General features: G+C 39.8%; 1 protein-coding gene across 1 annotated transcript in view; it reads right to left on the bottom strand.

Annotated features, from left to right (window-relative positions):
- Positions 1–1,442: 1,442 nt before the first annotated feature.
- LOC126144377 (protein enabled homolog) overlaps positions 1,443–19,119 on the bottom strand; it is a 30,381-nt gene continuing 12,704 nt past the window's right edge. The window contains exon 2 of the mRNA XM_049915487.1: positions 1,443–2,227. Within this exon, the coding sequence (XP_049771444.1) occupies positions 1,853–2,227 (375 nt within the window). The 3' untranslated portion in view covers positions 1,443–1,852. The remainder of the gene's footprint in view (positions 2,228–19,119) is intronic.

Raw genomic sequence — 19,119 nt, 5'->3', positions numbered from 1 at the left:
TGTTACCGTAGTGCCCTTTGGAATGCAATGGGAAAGGATTATGCCCTCGCTGTCCCAGAACATGGACACCATAATTTTTTCAGCACTGGCGGTTACCCGAAATTTTTTTGGTGGCGGTGAATCTGTGGGCTTCGATTGAGCTGATTGGCACTTTGTTTCTGGATTGAAAAATGGCATCCACGTCTCATCCATTGTCACAACCGATGGAAAGAAAGTCCCATTCATGCTGTCGTTGCGTGTCAACATTGCTTGGCAACATGCCACACGGGCAGCCAAGTGGTCGTCCGTCAGCATTCGTGGCACCCACCTGGATGACATTTTTCGCATTTTCAGGTCGTCATGCAGGATTGTGTGCACAGAACCCACAGAAATGCCACCTCTGGAGGTGATCTGTTCAACAGTCATTCAGCGATCCCCAAAAACAATTCTCTCCATTTTCTCGATCATGTCGTCAGACCGGCTTGTGCGAGCCCGAGGTTGTTTCGGTTTGTTGTCACACGATGTTCTGCCTTCATTAAACTGTCGCACCCATGAACTCACTTTCGACACATCCATAACTCCATCACCACATGTCTCCTTCAACTGTCGATGAATTTCAATTGGTTTCAAACCACACAAATTCAGAAAACGAATGATTGCACGCTGTTCAAGTAAGGAAAACGTTGCCATTTTAAGTATTCAAAACAGTTCTCATTCTCGCCGCTGGCGGTAAAATTCCATCTGCCATACGGTGCTGCCATCTCTGGGACGTATTGACAATGAACGCGGCCTCATTTTAAAACAATGCGCGTGTTTCTATCTCTTTCCAGTCCGGAGAAAAAAAATCGGAGGCCTTAGAACTTGAATGCACCTCGTAGTACCACACTAACACTCCCAGCCATGTCTATTTTCATGTCTAGAAGTTCCAAGCAAATCACAACTTGGCAACACTGCCCCAGCTACCTACAGTCCAGACCAGGCTCCAGCAGATTTTCCTGTTCTCAAGGAACAATATTAGCCTAATAGGAGTCTGGTTTTGGCACACTTAAGTGATCTAAACCACGATAACAAATGCCCTAAACACAGTTCCTATCAGCAATTTCCAGGACACTTGTGGTGTATGAAAAAGTCACTGAGAAAAACGTCAAAGATTGAAAAATTTGAAGAATTTTATATGTTTATAGTGATAGATTGAATTTAGAAACTGAATGTAATTTCATTACTTTCCAGATTCGTCTAAATACAAAAATTTCAAGATATTAGAACGAATATTTAAGATGAATATAATCACTTCATTTTAACTGTAATTTTGCCCACTTAGCATATAAAATATCTTCCATGCATTTATGAAACAGATTTATTTGAATTAAGTACAAAAACAGTAGGACTGTTACAGATTTATTGAAAAAAGGCTGTCTACAAGATAATTATTGACTTACTTTTGCAGGTGCATATTACCCATTAATGTTTTTAGAAGAAAAAAGAGGGAGATCATTAGGTTCAATAAGATTGATGGAAGAGACATTCAGTCTGTGGCTTTTCAAATGTAGTGCATATTCTATGACTAAATTTACATATAATCACTGTTGAGCTATGGTTGCTTCTATTTAAAATCAGTGTGACAATCCAGTATACAAAATAAAATAAATTAAAATAAATATTCAAATGAAACAATATACCTTGAGATGAAAATAAGGTTTCAAGATGAATCAGGATATGTTGACAACTAATGATTGACTATGTACTGTGGACTAAAACCATATATTTTAAGCTTATCTTTCTGTTGTAACAACATTTTCTTTCTGTCGGTTGAACATCTCAGGCTTACAGTATTCTGCATAAAGATGTAATTTTAATGTACATATGTTAAACATTACCCCCACCATCTCCTCCATGGGTGAAAGAAATGTGGAGGAGGCGGAGGAGGAGGAGGAGGCGGAGGGGGAGGGGGAGGAGGCGGAGGATAGAAAGGTCGGTAAAAATAAGGAGGATAGAAAGGACGATGAACTCCAACAACAACCACCCCTACAGGATACACAAAATTTGCAGTCTGCATAGTTTCTTTGGCATCTGAACCATTGTCTTGAACTGTCCTCTCTGTCTCCAGCTCTCCATCCATTCCTGTCACTGTCTCGGTTGGAGTGAAATTTTCAGCACTAGTTGATCCATAAAATGAGGGTGTCGTACTGCTCTCAACATCTTCAGAGTAAGCCCTCGGCAAGATGAGTACCACAATGGTAAAGCAGAGCTGAAAACAAATTAGGTACATAATGAAGTATGAATTAATAATAACGCCTTTTAACAAAAGTAACAACCAGTTAATTTAATAATTGAACAACAAAGATAAAATGAACAGAGAGAAAGAGAGTGCCCAATAAACTATAAAATTCTGTATCTTTTGGATAATGCATTAGGATGCATTCTTGTGATTTCAGTAAAATATTTCAGTGAGATAGTGCGCTGAAGACTGACAAGCCAATTTCTTTTTTAAAATGGAATAAGTAGTCCTGGATTTGATGCCACACAGCATTCTCTGGTGAGCAGCAGCTCAGTGCCAGACAGTTCACTTTATATGCTGTAGTATGGTAGTGTATCCTGTTAACTGTCATGTGCAGTGGCCATTACATCTCCAACTTGCATTGCAACAGAGGATGCACAGCTTGGACCAAAGCGACAACTACGCTAGCATAAGCTTAGTGTAAGTTGTATGTACCTTCTCTGAGGACAATAACAGCTACATTATCTGTAGAGCTCTTAGACCCTATCAGAGGGATATATCTTTTCTTGATTTACCATATTTTATGGACTATAAGATGCTATGGACTATAAGATGTACCTTAATTTTTAACCTTTTTTTAATTACATTTTTATCATTTTTATTTTTAGATTGCAAATCCAGACTAAAAAAAATTCTTAGTTTATAAAACTGAACTGACCTTTAAAATCCCTGAAAATCATCATTTGAACTTTCTTCTTCTTCTTCTTTTTATCTTTTTTTTCTTAATCTTCCTCTTCGTCATCATCATTGTCCTCTTCATATATAAGATGGTCTTCACTGTCATCAACAGTGTTACTTATGCCGCACTTCTTGAAAGATTTAATAATAATCTCTTCTCTCACTCTAGACCACGACTATTTTATCCATTGACACACTTCTTTGATTGTAGGTTGTTTTAAATTTCCCTCCCATGTGAATTCATGCTGGGTTTCATCCATCATCCATTTGTTCCATTCCTCCCTCATATGCACTTTAAGGGGTTTGGTTATCAAGACATCAAGAGCTTGCAATTGTGAAGTAGGTCCTCCTGGAATAACAGTAAACTCTGTATTTCCCTGTCTCAATTTCTCTTTCACAGAATTTTTTGAATGACTACTAAACTGATCTAGCACAAGAAGAGAACAATAAAGCACCTTCTCTTCTCTCCCACACTCTGTTAATCCAAATTTCATATCAGCATTGTCCATCCAATCCTTGACATGTACATGAACAACAACACCTGGCAGTGTTTCAGAAGGTTTTGGCATATTTTTGCACTTGAAAATGATCATTGGATTAAGTTTAGTACCATCAGCACAACATGAAAGGACAACAGTGTAGTGCATTTTTTCATGTCCACTTGTTTTTATATTTACAGTTTTAGCACCTTTCATGGCAACAGTGACTGATGGCCCCAGCAGTTTGGTCCCTTAAAATTCACACACATGCACTTACACACATGGAAACAGTTCTGTTACTCATCACATTAAATGTCAGAGGACTTTCATCCATATTCACTGTTTGGCTTAGGTCCATTCCTCCTTCGTATGCACTTTAAGGGGTTTAGTTATCAAGACATCAAGAGCTTGCAATTGTGAAGTAGGTCCTCCTGGAATAACAGCAAACTCTGTATTTCCGTGTCTCAATTTCTCTTTCACAGAATTTTTTGAATGACTACTAAACTGATCTAGCACAAGAAGAGAACAATAAAGCACCTTCTCTTCTCTCCCACACTCTGTTAATCCATAATTTCATATCAGCGTTGTCCATCCAATCCTTGACATGTACATGAACAACAACACCTGGCAGTGTTTCAGAAGGTTTTGGCATATTTTTGCACTTGAAAATGATCATTGGATTAAGTTTAGTACCATCAGCACAACATGAAAGGACAACAGTGTAGTGCATTTTTTCATGTCCACTTGTTTTTATATTTACAGTTTTAGCACCTTTCATGGCAACAGTGACTGATCACCCCAGCAGTTTGGTCCCTTAGGAATTCACACACATGCACTTACACACATGGCAACAGTTCTGTTACTCATCACATTAAATGTCAGAGGACTTTCATCCATATTCACTGTTTGGCTTAGGTCCACACGGGTTTTCTTTTGATGTTGAATCATAAAGTGATGGAAAGATAATATTTTCTCTTCATACTCTTGTGCATTTTCTGAGATATTTTGGTTTTGGTTTGCATGCTAAGTCCACAAACACTTTGTAAACCTGTAGCACTAACCAACTCCACCCTTAAAGTCTGTTAAGTTCCGCTGTAGCACTAGCTTGAGAGCATGTATTTGAATCATTTTTGTATTAATTCCAATGTCATTTTGATGGGCCCTTGAATCAATTTCAATATGTCATCTTCTAGTTTTGGCCAGTTTGCATTAGTCCTCTATTTGCACATTTAGTCTTGCTCATTTTTTTCGGTTCTTCTTTACTAGCCTGACAATCACAAATAGTTTTTTCTAGTGTGGAGGGCTGAAATGCCACTCACTTGCTCTGTTTCCATGTTCTTCTGCATATGTTATTACTTTCAATTTATATCTCACATCATATGAATATCTTTTATTTTTTCCATTATGGAACTAGCCACTAACAAAAATATTGTACTGTTACCGATAACATAAATCACTTTCAATTCAAGTTCACGTATCCCACAGATTGCGATGTTGCATCATATGCTAGATGGTATTCTGGTTTTGTGATGGTGAAGCAGGAGGGAGTCAGTGCTGTCAAGCTTGTGAATCCCTTCAACTCATGTTCGTTGCATCGGTGCACTGCTGCTGTCAGTTGAATTCATTGTTGCCAGATAGAAGTAAGTTTCCTGCAGCATCAAATATATGGCCATTTTTAAGATGGGCAGGAATTTTAAATCACACACTAGACATTTTTATATGAATGTCGAGTAAAAGACACACCTGAATTTTGGAGACAATTTTTCAACAAAAAAAGTGTGTCTTGTAGCCCATAAAATATGGTAAGTTTTTTATCTTCAGTTGTCAGCATTTGCTCAAACAAATACTTATATATTAACTGATGACAAAAACATATCAATGATACTAACTTTATAATATGGCCTGTGCAAAGTCTTTGTTACAAACTACAGGACATGTACAACAAATAATGTAACAATAATACCTAACAATAACACCTTCAAACACAGATCACATTAATTTCCTGCTTGCAATGTTCTTAAGTAAATATTAAAGAGCAGAAAATTAATGAAGCAGTGCATACAAAATTATGGGTATATATTTGGATAAAAGAGTAAGATGAAATGAGGCTATGAAAGGAGCAGTGATTTTATCCACAGCTTTTGTGATGTATGGTTTTCCATACTTCTTGGACTAATAACATAATCAGTTTACAGCAGTTGGCATTGACTGGTAGCATTTAATACAACAAAAACCTAACAGATGGCAGCATATGGTCTAGTTTGAAAAACAAAAGCTGTCTATTTCAGTGCATAATATTGTGGCCTAACCCATGATTGAATGTTATGGACGTGCAGCACATAGGTGAAGATTAAAAAATTTTATTCCTAAAACCAGCCACTTATCTTACTATACAGTTGATATTTCTTAACCTTAAATATTAAAGTGTTCCCAATATGTAATTTACAGCAACAAATACAACTGTTGCTCTTATCAAAGTTGATAACACTTAGCAGCAGTCACTCATGCCTGCTTTGTCCTTACACTCAGAATTTCCACAGATATACGAGTATGGTGCATCAAGCAGCTAGTTGGAAGCAGGACAGATATATGAACAGACAAATATACTGCATAGGATGACTGGGTGGTGTAATACTAATTTGGAAGGGATAAGACGGATAGTTGAGGGAATATTCCTCATTTTATGACACAGCAAGAGGTAGTTGAAGCCCTGATGTAGAATGCAATTAAGCTGTTCCAGTTATAGATGTTATTCCTTCATTCATTCATTATGTTCCACAGACCCCATCAAGAAGTAGAACCTTCAGGGACATGGAATGTGTAAACGTATACATTAATGAAAGAGAAGGAAATCATAGAAAGTTAATCCGTGTACTGTATTAAAAGGAAACTATCACTGTACTGGTGAATACTATTCAACTTATAATAGCCAAATTTCATTGAGTAACTCAGAATGAAAGCTGCTACTCTGAAAAAAAAAATACTGGAGTAATAAGAGGACACACTTTTGTGGCCCTTCAGCAAGTGTGCAAGCACTTTTATCAATTTTGTGCTCCCATGACAGAAATATGTAAATGGCGGTTAATGTAGGAGTGAAGTGATTTAACATACAGGTTATTTTGTTTGTATGTGATGTGATTCCATATACTAGAATAGGCCCCTCATATAATTCAGTTCTACAACAGCAGTATGTGTGACAGGAAGGTATATCACTACTACAAGAAAAGCTCTTCCTAGATGCAAGCCCATCACCAGTTGGTCTGGTACACATCTCTAAATCCTTGATTGCCCAGCTGCACACCAGAAACGTTGTTCTCTGAAGAGTAAGTCTGGCAGAGTGGAATAAGTGCACCAAAGGTGCTGCTAGAAAATAGTAAGTCAGGGGAACCTGGCTGTCCTAGAAGGAACTTTCTCCTGGCAGCCATTTGTTTGTTAGGTGAATAAAGTAAAGCAATCCACAAGTTTGTAAGACCAAACTCCATCAGCTGGAGGATGCATGTGGATAAACCAATGCAAGTAAACCATGGGACAAAGGAGACCAAAGCCGTTGAAACAATTTAGAAGATGAGTTCCATCCAAATCTAGTCTTGGAACAGGAGAGCTGTTCTGTTGGAGCCTTGGAGGAATCAGCGACTGCTGCTTTGAGATGGTAGCTTTCGCAGTGTTTGCTACTGTCACCTTGTCCACATTCAGTTTGCTGCTGACAGCATCACAAGTCTTCCATCATGGTGGACCCAGGTTCACTTCACCCAACCGAGGATACAAGGTAAGTGCACTGCCTGAGTTGTGATTGCTGAGCTTTACCAGCCACCAGAGAATCACTGCTACCAGCATCTGCACAGCAAACTAGCCTCGAATGTGATAATCCTATAGTTTTCAAATGCCTTGTCTTACTGTAGATCAGAACTTGTAATGTCACTTAACTTGTAACTCAAGTGTTGCTCATACAAAACACCCCATACAAATTTTGCTCTCTTTGAGCAGTCAGACAATAATTTTTTTTCTCCTCTCCCTCTTTCTATTTCACCCTCTCAGTTCATTACTCACTGTAAAGTTTTTTCACAGTTTTTCCACTCATTTCAAATTCTTCAATACATACACTACTGGCCATTAAAATTGCTACACCAAGAAGAAATGCAGATGATAAACGGGTATTCATTGGACAAATATATTATACTAGAACTGACATGTGATTACATTTTCACACAATTTGGGTGCATAGATCCTGAGATACCAGTACCCAGAACAACCACCTCTGGCCGTAATAACGGCTTTGATACACCTGGGCATTGAGACAAACAGAGCTTGGATGGTGTGTACAGCTACAGCTGCCCATGCAGCTTCAACATGATACGGCAGTTTACCAAGGATAGTGACAGGCGTATTGTGACAAGCCAGTTGTTCGGCCACCATTGACCAGACATTTTCAATTGGTGAGAGATCTGGAGAACGTGCTGGCCAGGGCAGCAGTTGAACATTTTCTGTATCCAGAAAGGCCCGTACAGGACCTGCAACATGCGGTCGTGCATTATCCTGCTAAAATGTAGGGTTTCACAGGGATCAAATGAAGGGTAGAGCCACGGGTCGTAACACATCTGAAATGTAACGTCCAAAGTTCAAAGTGCCGTCAATGCGAACAAGAGGTGACCGAGACGTGTAACCAGTGGCACCTCATACCATCACGCCAGGTGATACGCCAGTATGGCGATGACGAATACACGCTTCCAATGTGCGTTCACCATGATGTCACCAAACACGGATGCGCCCATCATGATGCTGTAAACAGAACCTGGATTCATCCGAAAAAACGACGTTTTGCGATTTGTGCACCCAGGTTCATCGTTGTGTACACCATCACAGGCGCTCCTGTCTGTGATGCAGTGTCAAGGGTAACCGCAGCCATGGTCTCCAAGCTGATAGTCCATGACATCGTCGAACTTTTTGTGCAGATAGTTGTTGTCTTGCAAACGTCCCCATCTGTTGACTCAGGGATCGAGATGTGGCTGCACGATCCATTACAGCCATGTGGATAAGATGCCTGTCATGTCGACTGCTAGTGATACGAGGCCATTGGGATCGAGCACAGCATTCCATATTACCCTCCTGAACCCACTGATTCCATATTCTGCTAACAGTCATTGGATCTCGACCAACACGAGGAGCAATGTCGCGATACGATAAACCGCAATCACGATAGGCTACAATCCGACCTTTATCAAAGTTGGAAATGTGATGGTACGCATTTCTCCTCCTTACAAGAGGCATCACAACAACGTTTCACCAGGCAACCCCAGTCAACTACTGTTTGTGTATGAGAAATCGGTTGGAAACTTTCCCCGTGTCAGCACATTGTAGGTGTCGCCACCGGCGCCAACCTTGTGTGAATGCTCTGAAAAGCTAATCATTTGCATATCACAGCATCTTCTTCCTGTCGGTTAAATTTCACATCTGTAGGATGTCATCTTGGTGGTGTAGCAATTTTAATGGCCAGTAGTGTATATTTGCCAACATTGTTCTATTGCCTGATACTCAATACTCACATATCACTTCCCTGGATTTTTCTCTTTCAGGATTGTATCCACTCTGCAGTGTGTTTCAGTTGGATTGTAGTTACCTGGCTGGTCCCAATAGAATAAAATTGATTGAATCTCTTAAGCATAAACTAATCCCATATGAATTAATTATCCTTGATGTTAGAGCCCCTGTTTGCATTATTTCAAAAAATGGTTCAAATGGCTCTGAGCACTATAGGACTCAACAGCTTAGGTCATAAGTCCCCTAGAACTTAGAACTACTTAAACCTAACTAACCTAAGGACATCACACACACCCATGCCCGAGGCAGGATTCGAACCTGCGACCGTAGCAGTCCCGCGGTTCCGGACTGCAGCGCCAGAACCGCTAGACCACCGCGGCCGGCGCATTATTTCAATCTGCAACATGTGTCTGTGAAGAGAGCACATGGTTACGGTGTCTAGCATGATGTAAAACATTACACAGCGTTGCGGGCATGTGGAGATAAGGCACTTTTCCATGTTTCCCAGAAGCAGATCTCCCATGTCACTATTATCCTTACCACTCCTCAGAGAGCTGTATTCCACCACTCACCAAATCTTCACCACATTCTTGTCCACCCCACCAGGTAACATGACATAATAGTTAGCAAATGACTTGCGTTCAGGAGGATGGTGATCCAAATTTCCATCCAGCCATCCACATTTAACTTTTCTGTGGTCTCCCTAAATAATTTAAGGCAAATGCTGGGACAATTTCTTTAAAAGGACATGACCAAATTCCTTCCCCACCCACCCCCAATCTAAGGTTATGCTCCATCTCTAATGACCTGGTCATCAGTGAGTTTTAAATTATAATCTTCCATCCTTTCTTCCTTTTTTTCTTTTATTCCTTCCTTCTGCAGCCCTATGCCCTCCTGCATGGAGCTGTCTGCCTCATTTGTAATATCTTGAAAGAAGATCCAAGTTTAAGACTTGTTCCATACATTAATCAACCAATTAAAATTAATAAAGCCTGTTTAATGTAAACATAAATACAAAAACTGTAATTTTTAACATCGTCACTGGTAAGATGTTTAACAAGCAGACACTATAAAGCAAAATCTAATTTATTCCTGGATCTAAGCAGATGTGTGGAAAAGGATGGTCAGTTTACTGCATCAGAATACTTTGTACCTAAAACTGAGATGTTTCTCTAATTAGCCGCCAGTTATTACACAAACTATTAATGCTTTGTTGCAAACAGAGCTATGAAACACTCAACATAGTTTCAAAAAAACATTAAAACCTTGGAAAATACAGTGAAGCCTAACAGATCATTATTAACAAAGAATAAATAGAATGGTGAAATTTCTAGAGTGACCAGGGCTGTATTTAGCCTGTGTGATGCCCTTGTGCAGTAATTTATTTTACACTATCTGCTGCTAAACTTTAGCATTGCTGTTGATTTATGGACTACCAAGAATAAAGCTGTGTGATCATTAACTTCAGTTCTAAACTTCACTGAAGTGTTTAAATAACACATAACACAAAGTTAAATATTCGAAAACAATAAAATAACAACTACAGTTCAATGGCTGCCTTTACTGAAAAATTACCATGGAAACATTAACCTTGGTCACAATACACAGTAAAAATACAAAGAAAATCATTACAGTTTAATACCCTATACCAAAATTACTTCACTTAAATGCGAAATTTGGTCAGTCTCAAATGCATGATTCAATACCGTCTAACCAACCTTTTCGAAAATATAGCAAACTTAGACAAATAATTCCCTTCTCACTTTTGTATCTGCGAATTCATTTATCACTTCACGAAAACCCAGTCTGGCTCTTATGCCTGGTTCTATGGCTAGGACCATGACTGACCAGTCATTCTTGATTTTATGGCTCCAGCTGCTAGAGACTGTGGTGATGTGTGTGTGAGTTGTGTGTGTGCATGTGTGTATGTTGACCATTTTTGACAAAGGCCTTGTTGGCTGAAAGCTAACTTCAAAACAGTCTTTTTGTTGTGCCTTTCTGCACCTCAGCATATCTGGTATACAGTGAGTAGCAGCTATCCTTTTCATTATATTGTTACATTCCATTCTGGATTTTCCATTGTTTCGTATGACGATTTCATTTTTCTACAGAATTCAACACAATCTGATCCTGTTTCTTCTTCAGGATATTTGTGTTTATCTTCTGAGTGAGGCGATTCATCAGAGAATCTCTTGTGTTTAATTTGACATTTCTTTTTTTGGTCCTCAGCAGCTGAGGGAGGTGGAGCTGATTGTGAATTCCTGATCTCCAAAAGCTTATTTTCAGATAAATCCTTGTGAACTGAAAAAGATGTCTGAAGCTCACCTAAAAACGTGGCAAGAGTGTCATATACTTCAGCTCACCTAAAAACGTGGCAAGAGTGTCATATACTTCAGCAGAAGCAGAAATGTCTGCATTCTCAGCTTGCAATTTTATCATTGCTTTGCCAAACTGTTGCTGAATACAGTCACACACTGATCTCATGAAAGCTACCTCCATACTACGTAACTTTCTAAGGAGTCCTTCAGCTTCACATTTAACCCTGCCACTCCCACTTTCAGAAAGTGTTCTCAATGTAAACAACAGAGCTTTCCAATCTGCATTCAAACTTTTACAAGCATCCTCACTTGCATACCATCGAGTTGTAGATAGTGACTCCAGTGTCACACTTGCAGAATCAAAAAATGTTTCCAAGGCATTCCATCTACCTTTAAAATCTGTAAAGAAGCTATATAAATCTTGAATTAACTCAAAAAACCGATTGCAGCTTGTGGGCCAACTACGTAGATTCAGTGAGTGAGCTGGATACGTAATGAAGAAAATTAGAGGTTTTCAGCACTAAGTCATGCTTTCAGGCCTGAATAGGCACCAGACATATTGGCTTCATTACTGTATGACTGACACTTACAGTTGTCAAATTTCAGTCCATGTAGTTCTAAAGAATTCAAAACTGGTCCAGGAGGCTTCTCTCCAATGAGCTCTTAATTTTTATAAAACACAGGATCTTTCAACTGAGAACCCATCTTCATTTATGTACCGTAACTAATTATTATACACTATGTGATCAAAAGCATCCGGACACCTGGCTGAAGATGACTTACAAGTTCATGGTGCCCTCCATCAGTAATGTTGGAATCCAGTATCATGTTGGTCCACCCTTAGCCTTGATGACAGCTTCCACTCTCGCAGGCATATGTTCAATCAGGTGCTGGAAGGTTTCTTGAGGAATTGCAGCCCGTTCTTCACAGAGTGCTGCACTGAGGAGGGGTATCGATGTTGATCGGTGAGGCCTGGCACAAAGTCAGCGTTCCAAAAATCCCAAAGGTGTTCTACAGGATTTAGGCCAGAACTGTGTGCAGGCCAGTACATTACAGTGATGTTATTGTCATGTAACCAGTCCGCCTCTGGCCGTGCATTATGAACATGTGCTCAATCATGTTGAAAGATGCAATCGCCATCCCCGAATTGCTCTTCATCAGTGGGAAGCAAGAAAGTGCGTAAAACATCAATGTAGGCCTGTGTTGTGAAAGTGCCATGCAAAACAACAAGGAGTGCAAGCCTCCTCCATGAAAAGCATGACCACACCATAACACCACCACCTCCGAATTTTACTGTTGGCATTACACACACTGGCAGATGACGCTCAGTGGGCATTTGTCATACCCACAACCTGCCATCTGATTGCCACATTGTCTACCGTGATTAGTCACTTCACACAATGTTTTTCCATTGTTCAGTCGTCCAATGTTTATACTCCTTACACCAAGCGAGGCATCGTTTGGTATTTACTGGTGTGATGCAAATTTTCTCACCTCCTGCCTAACTCTCTTAGTACTTGCAGTGGATCCTGATGCAGTTTGGAATTCCTGTGTGATGGTCTAGATAGATCTCTGCCTATTACACATTACAATCCTCTTCAACTGTCGGTGGTCTCTGTCAGTCAACAGACGAGGTCAGCCTGTACGCTTTTGTGTTTTATGTGTCCCTTCACGTTTTCACTTCACTATCACGTCCAAAACAGTGGATGTTTAGGAGTGTGGAAATCTCGCATACAGACATATGACACAAGTGACACCCAACCACCTGACTATTTTCGAAGTCCGTGAGTTCCACATAGGAGCCCATTCTGCTCTATCGTGATGTCTAATGACTACTGAGGTCGCTGATATGGAGTACCTGGCAGTAGGTGGCAGCACAATGCACCTAATATGAAAAACATATGTTTCTGGGGGTGTCTGGATACTTTTGATCACATAGTGTACTTAATTGTTCATTGTGAGATTGTCTGGTGTAGAACGTACTATGAATAAAAAATATGTAGGAGAAATAAATTCATTACATATTTCTGGGGTTGGTAATCTCACCACAGGACATATTAAATCTTGGTGTTGATGACAAGTATGAAGTAAATCCTTTTCCAGCGTTACCAGACCTTGCTGTATAGTCAGCCAGAAAAGAATCATACTCCGCACTTAATTCCAGACACATCATGAAATTTTTCTTTTTTTGCAGAACCAAATGCCTCTTGGTCTCCACAAAATATTAGACCCTAAAAGCTAGCTTATTAACTACAAAAACGGCTCTTTTTAGCACAGTTCTACAATACATAACTTTATGTTCATGCTGGGTGAGCAACCATTTGTCAATTCTATTCAGCTCATTTTCTCTGTTTTTCAGTTTTAACAAGCAATCTCAGTAGAGGTAGAATGTTCATGTCTACATCTACATCTACATCCATACACCACAAGCCACCTGACAGTGTGTGGCGGAGGGTACTTTGAGTACCTCTTTCGGTTCTCCCTTCTATCCCAGTCTCGTATTGTTCATGGAAAGAAAGATTGTTGGTATGCCTCTGTGTGGGCTCTAATCTCTCTGATTTTATCCTCATGGTCTCTTTGGGAGATATGTGTAGGAGGGAGCAATATACTGCTTGACTCCTCGGTGAAGGTATGTTCTTGAAACTTCAACAAAAGCCCGTACCGAGCTACTGAGCATCTCCTTGCAGAGTCTTCCACTGGAGTTTATCTGTCATCTCCGTAACGCTTTCGAAATTACTAAATGATCCTGTAACGAAGAGCGCTGCTCTCCGTAGTATCTTCTCTATCTCTTCTATCAAACCTACATGGTACAGATCCCACACCGGTGAGCAGTATTCAAGCAGTGGGAGAACAAATGTACTGTAACCTACTTCCGTTGTTTTCGGATTGCATTTCCTTAGGATTCTTCCAATGAATCTCAATCTGGCATCTGCTTTACCGACAATTAATTTTGTATGGTCATTCCATTTGAAATCACTCCTAATGCCTACTCCCAGATAATTTATGGAATTAACTGCTTCCAGTTGCTGACCTGCTATATTGTAGCTAAATGATAAAGGATATTTCTTTCTATGTATTCACAGCACATTACACTTGTCTACATTGAGATTCAATTTCCATTCCCTGCACCACGCGCCAATTCGTTGCACATCCTCCTGCATTTCAGTACAATTTTCCATTGTTACAACCTCTTGATATACTACAGCATCATCCGCAAAAAGCCTCAGTGAACTTCTGATGTTATCCACAAGGTCATTTATATATATTGTGAATAGCAACAGTCCTACATCACTCCCCTGTGGCACACCTGAAATCACTCTTACTTTGGAAGACTTCTCTCCATTGAGAATGACATGGTGTGTTCTGTTATCAAGGAACTCTTCAATCCAATCACACAATTGGTCTGATAGTCCATATGCTCTTACTTTGTTCATTAAATGACTGTCGGGAACTGTATCAAACGCCTTGCAGAAGTCAAGAAACACGGCATCTATCTGGGAACCCGTGTCTATGGCCCTCTGAGTCTCGTGGATGAAGAGCGCGAGCTGGGTTTCACACGATCGTCTTTCTCGAAACCCATGCTGATTAAAGTCATTATACTCGAACATAATACATGTTCCAAAATTCTACAACTGATCGATGTTAGAGATATAGGTCTATAGTTCTGCACAACTGTTTGACGTCCTTTCTTGAAAATGGGGATGACCTGTGCTCTTTTCCAATCTTTTGGAATGCTACGCTCTTCTACAGACCTACGGTACACCGCTGCAAGAAGGGGCAGGGGCAAGTTCCTTCACGTACTCTGTGCAAAATAGAACTGGTACCTTATCAGGTCCAGCGGTCTTTCCTCTTTTGAGCGATTTTAATTGTTTTTCTATCCCTCTGTCATCTATTTTGATATCTACCATTTTGTCATCTGTGCGACAATGTCCAGCTATACCTATTCCAGCGTGTCTCCAATCACTCCAATCACTGAAACCGGATACTGCGAACTGGGATGCATCAACAGATAATTTACAACGTAAACAGAACAATGATTACTGCGCAGGAAAATGTACAAGATATTCACAGTTGATAATTACCCCATTCATCAAAACCGCCTGAAACAATTTTTTGTTGCAAAATCGCTGAGATCCGTCGACATGTCGCTGTGAGCAAATTGAAAAATCAGTATTTTTGTTTTGATTAATAGCATTTTTAACCAAATAATCCAGTGCTGATCATTGTTTTACCAATAAAATGGGTCATTATTGGGAACAGGAAAATCCGCTGCTTTAGAATGTGTAGATTCTTGACACCCTTTAGGAGTTGTGGAAGTTGTAACTTCCACATTCTGTTTACCAGTTAAAACTCTCATTTCACTTACACTTTCAGACATACACTGTTCACTGTTACTGTTTTGAACCACAACATCACCTGAACGCTTAGAGCCACACAGTTCGCTTTCACTTTTACAACTGAAATATGAGTCTAGTCGCAGTATTTTCTGTAAAAGTTTACTATTCCTCTGTATTTTCGGCTTTCTTTCGCTATGCAGCACCACTGAACCTAGATCGTCCATCCATACCGCTTGCATGAACTGAAAAAAAAAGTGTCTGCGATGTAGGGTGTTGGAAACTGAACATACAGTAGAATTCTGACTATCTGCCGTCGTGTGGTGGATGATCAAGCTGGACAACAAACAGGCCGGATAGGCCGGAATTTTATAAATTCCCTCTTTCGACCACAACAGTACCATTAGAAACACCCTTTTTACAACAAAACCTAATTTTATTAACATTTTCTGACTTCGATAATCACTACAACTTTATTTCGTTTATCACCCATTTTGGACTGAAATTAATACAGAAAGGACCGCTGTAAATAACAGCTTAACAATGCACACACTTTGGCCCTCTGATGTGCAACTCAAGAAAGGCTGCGTTCATAATGGCACCGACAACGGTCGTCAGATGCTGTTGCCAGAGATCTCTCGATAACATCGGACGACAGCTTGGTCACAGCGCTTCCGATTTCATTCGTCAGCTTTTGGCTGAGTGGAGCAGGTTGGGTTAGCTTAGGTTAGAGTCTAGTCTTTTTATGAAGTATGTTAGATTTTAACTTCCTTGGGTGGGATGGATACCGGGACGCCTCTGTGCTTGGAGACAAGTGCTGCAATGCGGCGTTTGCTATTAATGAGATGCCGATGAGCTATATCTGTCTCGAAAAGAACGTTTCAAGTACTGTACACTCTGTCATCAATTATTGGAATCACCAGATGAGTTTTACTGAATACCCATGTATTACGAAAATATATAGTTTCATTGATACATCACACTAAGGATCTCTCCCAAACATGTTGTTCAGGGTATGGTTTATTATTCTACATTGGTGACTTTAGTGTATAAAGGTTTTCTCAATGAGGTTATGAGCACGTAATGGTTAATTTACATGGTGAAAGTAGATGTTTCTATTATATGATGAATGGATAAAATTTGTGTGTAAGCAAGTATTGTTTAATTACTGAAAAGTAGATTTGTGGTGTCACAGCCATGTACTTTCTTCTAAAAACAGTGTACGAAAGTGGTTCAATAAGTAATGCCCCACATTTTTTTTTAAAACTCCATTAATATACATAGGCAAATGTCCTTGTTCGTGCTTCACATTTGATGTTTGTTCTGTGAACCTCTGAAGTTTCGAACCGTTCTGGCAGATGGCAGAGCCATAGTACAGAGTCAAAATGGCACCTACATTCGACTCATGTTATAACCAGCATGCTGTTATTGAATTCTAGGGTGCAGAAAAAGAAACCATGGTGAAATCCATGAACATTGTGTGCAGTGTATGGCGATGCTGCAGTTGACAGGAGTGCAGTTACACGATGGGTAAAGAAAGTTACAGCCCCAGGAAATGCAGAAACAGAGCTCCATGATCAGCCATGCTCGGGATGTACTGTCACAGCCATTGGAAATCATTGCCTCATACACCCTACAGTCCAGACCTGGCACCCTCGGACTTCCATCTCTTTGATCCGCTTAAAGATTCCCTACAGGGAACACACTTTGAAGATGACAAGAGTGTCATGCAGTGAAAACATAGGTACACCTACAGGACAAGAGTTTTTATCAGCAGGTAATACCTGCTCTTCCACAACGTTACATACTGCCATAGAACATGATGGAGTCTACGTAGAAAAATAGGACATGGACAAGTCATGTTGATGTATATTGTCACCAAATTCTGACTCTTAGCAATAAATATATTCTGAGAAAAAAAGTGAAGTATTACTTATTGAACAACCCTCATATATTAACGCAATACTGGCAGTAAGTATATTCACATAATCAGATTCTAGTACTGAAAGCTTCACCACTCTTTGAACACTTGCGCAGTGGATTTGAGAAAGGATGTAACAGGATTTCTGGAGGCAGTTTTATTTCAGATTCAGTGTAGCTACAATAAAAGACTACGGTATCAACTATATTACAGTGTCTTTCAGGGCACTTGCACGGAGCATAGCTCCAAAATTCGACACAGTATAAATTAAAAATTTCGTAGTATCTGTGGCGCAAGAGTGAAAATATTAGCTTTTAAATTAGTATTTACGGCTGTAGTAACACAGTTCACGTTTACGTAGCACTTCACTTAGCATAGACCGGGACTGAGTCCTAGGCAGGCCCGATGTCGACAGACTGGGCACGGCCCGTGCTGCCGGAGTTGTTATTGTTGTTACGCCGGCAGAGGTCGCGTCCGAATTCTCGCGTGCCCTCTGGTGGACGGGACTCTACTTGCGGCAACTACCGTCCGTGACGTGACGTGCCGATGTGCGCCTCCCGCGATATTTCTGGTGGCTACTGCAACGGCATTGTATATAGCATCCAACACATCCCACAAAAACTTTGAAACTGTCATTTTCAGAATGTGGAATAGGCCTAATGATTGGTAAGATGTCAAATATCGAATTTCAAAATTCTAGCTTTACTTGAACCAGTATTGAGTATCAGAGTTTTTAATAGAGCTCAAATCACACCTCTAGCGAAGGACTAGAAATCTGTTTCGCTGAATGTATTTGAAGTTGCGCAGATATATGTCAGTTAACCATCAATGATTGTCATTCAGCATACTTGTGAAAGACAAGCCTGGGATACTTTAAAACCTAAAGCAGTGTAAAGTGGAAAAACATACGTGCACCACATTTGCAAACCACTTCATGGAACAGAATAAACAGCCTACTAGGATAAAAATGCCAATGAGCAATAACAATAATTTGTGGACGGCTAATGTCCACCTATCACAACCCAAAAAGATCCATAACAGTAACTTTAATCATAAGATAAACCATCCTTGTCGCTTGAACAATTTAATTTTAGAGGTTATGATCTTCACCTAAAATTTCCGGTAAAGATTTTGCCTACTTGGTTTTTCCAATAAACCTGCGATTTCAGTACAAGCTTATGATATTTTCCATCCTCCAGGTACCACAAACTATTCCTTTCACTAAACTTATCAGTTTCCCACATTCCATGTTTTGTGTCATGTTGGCCATTATGACCGAAAACCAACTGATTTTAATTTCATCGATTGTCGTCCGAAATCTGCACATTCGGGCAATGAGATCGGCTACATTGCAACCGCGCATGTAGCGGCGCACTGATTTGAAAAGAACGGCCATCTTTGGACGATGTCGGTGGTTGGCAGAATCCACCGATTTATTTTTATTTATTTATTTATTGTTCCGTGGGACCAAATTGAGGAGAAGTCTCCATGGTCATGGAACGAGTCAATACATGAAATTATAACACGATATTAGAAACAGATAAAATGAAATATAAAAAAAACATATTCAGGTGACAAGTCATAAGTTTAAATGAAG

Source organism: Schistocerca cancellata, chromosome 2 (assembly GCF_023864275.1).
Source record: "Schistocerca cancellata isolate TAMUIC-IGC-003103 chromosome 2, iqSchCanc2.1, whole genome shotgun sequence".
Taxonomy (NCBI): Eukaryota; Metazoa; Arthropoda; class Insecta; order Orthoptera; family Acrididae; genus Schistocerca; species Schistocerca cancellata.
Note: the sequence above shows the minus strand (reverse complement) of the source record. Positions and strands in the feature narration are given on the sequence as shown.